At 36.3% G+C, this 5000-nt stretch overlaps 2 protein-coding genes across 3 annotated transcripts in view; both read left to right on the top strand.

The window, feature by feature from the left end:
• Positions 1-2612, top strand: part of nfkbie (nuclear factor of kappa light polypeptide gene enhancer in B-cells inhibitor, epsilon) — an 11546-nt gene extending 8934 nt beyond the window's left edge. The window contains exons 4-6 of the mRNA XM_043219086.1: positions 540-628; positions 703-951; positions 2519-2612. Of these exons, the coding sequence (XP_043075021.1) occupies positions 540-628; positions 703-951; positions 2519-2584 (404 nt within the window). The 3' untranslated portion in view covers positions 2585-2612. The remainder of the gene's footprint in view (positions 1-539; positions 629-702; positions 952-2518) is intronic.
• Positions 2613-2752: 140 nt separating this feature from the next.
• Positions 2753-5000, top strand: part of slc35b2 (solute carrier family 35 member B2) — an 8295-nt gene continuing 6047 nt past the window's right edge. For both annotated transcript variants that reach the window (XM_043219085.1, XM_043219084.1), the window contains exon 1: positions 2753-4633. In XM_043219085.1, coding sequence (XP_043075020.1) covers positions 4614-4633 — 20 coding nt within the window. In that variant the 5' untranslated portion in view covers positions 2753-4613. The remainder of the gene's footprint in view (positions 4634-5000) is intronic.

The following is a 5000-nucleotide window of genomic DNA, read 5'->3' as shown; positions in this document are numbered from 1 at the left end:
GTTAAAAATGCCCGTAACACCCTAGCAACTGCATGACAACATGCTTAAAAACACAGCGGAAACTGATTTTAAATGAGCTGAAATACTGAAGTGAAATAAAAAGCAGGAAGAAAAATGTAGCTGCTTGACCTTTGCGAACATAGTCCGGGATAAATGGTATGAGGAGGATGTATTTTAAGAACGGAAAAATGGAGAACAAAGAATCAATAAATTATGCTTTTACTGCCGTTGAGTAAATAGCTTTTATTCGTGTAATCCCAAGGGACTGTGCTCTGATTATGAGCGTCTAAAACGTAATCTACAAGTGCTTTTATTTTGGAAACTGGTTGTTATAATTGAGTCGAGCGTTAGTGTATTTATGCAGCGCACATGTTTAGTCGTGTATTATATCAAATGGACAGCTTTATGGTTAGGATGAGATCGTATTTGTGATGCAACTATTGAGAAAATCGCCTTTTTGAAGTTGTCCGGCAATGCATTTTACTTTGAAATTTAAGTTTTGATGTTTACGGCGAGACATGCGTGGTGTTGTCCCGCAGGTCTGACTTGCCTCCACGTGGCTGCGCTGCACAAACATCACCGTCTCCTCCGGCTGCTGATGAAGAGCGGCGTGGATCTGAACGTCCAGGTGAGCTGCCGCCGCCGCCGCCGAGGTCAAGGCCTCGGGTCTCGTGACCAAACGTCCTTCTGGTGTCTCCTCAGGAGGGGACGAGCGGGAAGACGGCGCTGCACGTGGCCGTGGAGCTGCACGACGCGCCGGCGGTGAACCTGCTGCTCAACAAAGGGGCTAACGTCGACGCGGTGATGTTCAACGGCTGCACCGCGCTGCATCTGGCCGTGGGCCGCCAGGACGCCGCCATCGCCAACCTCCTGTGCCAGGCTGGGGCCGACAAGATGATCCGAAACATGGAGGACGAGACGGCCCTGGATCTAGCCGACGGCAACGATGACGTGAGGATGCTATTATGTTCACCAAAAAAGCTTTTTTTTATCAGACAGGAAATTGTGCCTCTTTCGGTATCGACCGACTCTGTGTCGCTGGTGCTATTATTGTTAAAGCTGAAACTAAAATAAAATGTGTGTGTGGAAAGTTTATTTGCAAAAGCGGATGAAGCCTTCACATATACATGCATCAAATGCACGCATATACATTAAAGATATATATATTGTATTGTATAAATATAAAGTGTATTTAGTTTTACTTTTTTGATGAGACGATGTGATTTATTGAAAACACAAATGAAAAAATAACGAAGAAGCTTCTAAAGAAGTTTTCTAATGTTTGTTTTTATTTTTAATATTTTGTGTGCGTCATACTAAATATTCTAAAGTATTATTAATAAATATTAATTATAAAATATATATATTTATTTATTAATAAAGGTTACAAGGTAACCATTATAAGGACATTAATTTTTAAACTTGTAGCATTTGGTACGTTGGATATTAAAAGTTATAATATAATTAAATAATAAAGTGTGAAGGAATATTACTTCTATTGATAACTAATTATAATAAACTTTCTTATTAGACAATAACGTCTATTAAAAAGTACATTGTGCAAGACAGTTTTATAAAATTAATTAAATGGCACTAAATTACTAATTTTTCCTATTTATTAAAGCTAAAGAGAATTTTTTAAAAGCAACAAACTAAATAATACAAAAACTAAATACAAAACCAATAACAGTTGATAAAAAAACTCTAGAAACTAATTGCAATAAAAGTAATACTAAAATATAGTATAGTGTTTGTGTGTATATATATATATATATATATATATATATATATGTGTGTGTGTGTGTGTGTATATATATGTGTGTGTGTGTGTGTGTGTGTGTGTGTGTGTATATATATATATATGTATGTGTGTGTGTGTGTATATATATATATATATGTGTGTGTGTATATATATGTGTGTATGTGTGTATATATATGTGTGTGTGTGTATATATATATATATATGTGTGTGTGTGTGTGTGTATATATATATATATATATATGTGTGTGTGTGTGTGTGTGTGTGTGTGTGTGTGTGTATATATATATGTGTGTGTGTGTGTGTGTGTATATATATATGTGTGTGTGTGTGTATATATATAAATGTGTGTGTATATATGTGTGTATGTATATATATGTGTGTGATGTGTATATATATATGTGGATGTGTATATATATAATGTATATATATATATGTGTGTATATATATATATATGTATATATATATATATATATATATATATATATATATATATATATATATAAACGATAATAAACAAAATATTAAATACTGTAAAAGCGTATAAATAATACTAATGTTGTTGCATAATTGAAAGACTCTATTAGTGATGTGCAAACGGTTCCTTACAAGTGAGCTGAGTTGAGGTTTATGAAGTGATGACTTGTTTTGCTGTGCGTGTCTGACTGTAACGCAGCGTACAGTAAAGGCATGCGCTCGGTCTGCTTTGCATTAGAAATAGGATGATGTGGTCACGGGTTCTCCTTTTTGCTTTTGCAGATTTTGGCTCTGTTCCCCTTCGACGACATTCAGATCATGGGCAGGACCGTCACGAACTTCTCCTGAGCCCGGCGGCGGCGCGTCCTCCGCTTTCCAAAAAAACAAACTGATCTGAACTCGCAGGACTTCGATCTCAACCGTGTACAGCTTTCGGAAAGGTCTGCGTGCGTCGTCCTCTATTTATGTCCGGCCGAGATCGACTCCCGAGGAAGAGCTTGGAGTCATTCACGACACGGACGCAGCTCGTATTGTATTTAGAACCAACACACATGCATTCTTGAGCGTTGTTTTTTTTTTGTGTGTGTGTTTTTTGATGTTTTATAGCAGTGAAGCAAGAAAAAAAACACTGCTTTGCAAATGTTTTCTTAAAAAATAAAATAATAAAAAAACAGGTCATAGTGTCAATAAAAGTAGTTAAGTTAATAGTTACGTTCAGCGTATTCTTTCTAAGGACGCAGGTGCTTTTTTTTACCGTAAACCTGTTTGCTTCGCGACCGTGTCGTTCACATTTGGGTTTTTCAGTGTTAAACGCTGCTTGTAACGCAAACCCGGCAGAAGCTGGTGACGGATTCATGCTTTTTTAGAGTTTTAAGAGGAAAAATGTGCTGCGGTGCTCATATGGATCTATGCTGGGAAAACAACAATGAGCAGAACATGCATGAAAAGCCACAAAAACAAGTTCCTTGTTGTGAAAAGAACGTGTGTGTCTGTGTGTGTGTGTCTGTGTGTGTGTCTGTGTGTGTGTGTGTTTCCAGTCATGTGCCACATCACTCTTCCTCATAACTCACCAATTATGTGTCCCATTCATGTAAACTCAGACAGGTTAAAACAAATACATTTTCTTATAAATTAATATTAATTTTCTTTTTTTTTTTTTTCCTTGTACAGTAATTTTTTTTAAGTTATACTCTATACTAAATATTTATCAAAAATTCATTTATTTTCATGACTAAGCTATAACAAATGATAAATATTTTATAATGCATAACGATCACGAAATGGTGCGTACTTAAATATGCTACGGTAAGTTAGAATAAATGTGCAAGACCTTGCAATTTGCGTTTTAAAACCGTGTTTTTAAAAATGCATAATATTTTGGAATTACTTGAGCGTTGAAGAGACGATTTATTAGTTTGGATCTTGCTTAAGGATTTTTTTCTTCCAGACACGTATTATAATGTATTCATTCAAATATGACTAAATATATGTAATGCATATTCTAGAATAAAAAATAATAATATTTGATGCTTCTAAATATCCATTTTTATTCTAATATGACATTAAAGTATTGACAAAATGGCTTCCAAATAATAATGAAAATAAAGAAAAATATTTTTAAACATGCATTTATGCACTAATTTAAGCGTTGCAATAAAATACGCAATATTGCAACTTTATACCGTTTTGTGAATATATTTGAACGACATTAAAACACAAAACAAACTATGCTAAGAACATTTTTTAAATGAATTTTTACAAAAAAAATATACAAAGTTTTATAAACACTACATCAATATATACCATCACAGAGATGCAGATATTGATATTAATGTATTTTTTTTAAGTATATTGGCGCCGTCGGTGTCATTTTTCTTTGTCTCCTGGCAGCAGAGGGGCGCTACACATTCCAGCGCGTTGAGAACCTGCGCCGAAGGAATTTCAAATTAAAAGTCCTTCACACACACAATAACGAATCCCCCCGCCCACAAACTCAAGGACGGCTTTCTCTCCGAACTGCGTCAACACGCTTGTAAAGATAACAAACCCTTCACAAATATTTACCGAAGCCTCACAATACTAAATCCGAGAGGAGGCCATACGGACACGCGAAGGTGTGTCTCCTTTCTCAACCGGAAGCGCCGCGGCGTGCGAGAGTGTGTGAACACGTCAGTCCAGATGAACTCATGAATGAAGCAGGCCGAGAAGTTTTCGCTCAGAAACACTCGGGATTTGTCCGGATCCTGGATGCGGAAGGTTTAGTCCCTGTCCGGAGGTTTCATCGATACATGTTCGGCGCGGGAGCCCGTCTGGAGAAGTCTCTCGGCGGCCGTTTTAGGGAGTTTTGAAGCGAAGCGGCGGCTTCTGCTGCTGGAAAATGCCTCTGTTTCCATGGAGGTACTGAAACATGATGCTCAAACGCCACAATAACCCTTAAATATAACATCTCTGACGACAAAGTCATTTTTGATGCAGCTTTTCAGACGGCACTTTAACGCTGACACGAAGCGTTTCGCCAGTAGCATCTTCTAAGTTTAAATAATTCGCATATTTTGCCTGCTTTTTTTAATGCATAATTACTTGTGCACCAATAAATGATGACTCTGCGTTTATATACACGCTGTTCATTTGATCTTCCTGTTTATAAGACTCTCTTAGTAAAAAAGAAACCATTAGTGATAACTTAGCAGCGAATCAGCACATTAGAATAATTTATGAAGGATCATTATATATATATATATATATATATATATATATATATATA

This window comes from Puntigrus tetrazona, chromosome 20 (assembly GCF_018831695.1).
Source record: "Puntigrus tetrazona isolate hp1 chromosome 20, ASM1883169v1, whole genome shotgun sequence".
Classification (NCBI taxonomy): domain Eukaryota; kingdom Metazoa; phylum Chordata; class Actinopteri; order Cypriniformes; family Cyprinidae; genus Puntigrus; species Puntigrus tetrazona.
Note: the sequence above shows the minus strand (reverse complement) of the source record. Positions and strands in the feature narration are given on the sequence as shown.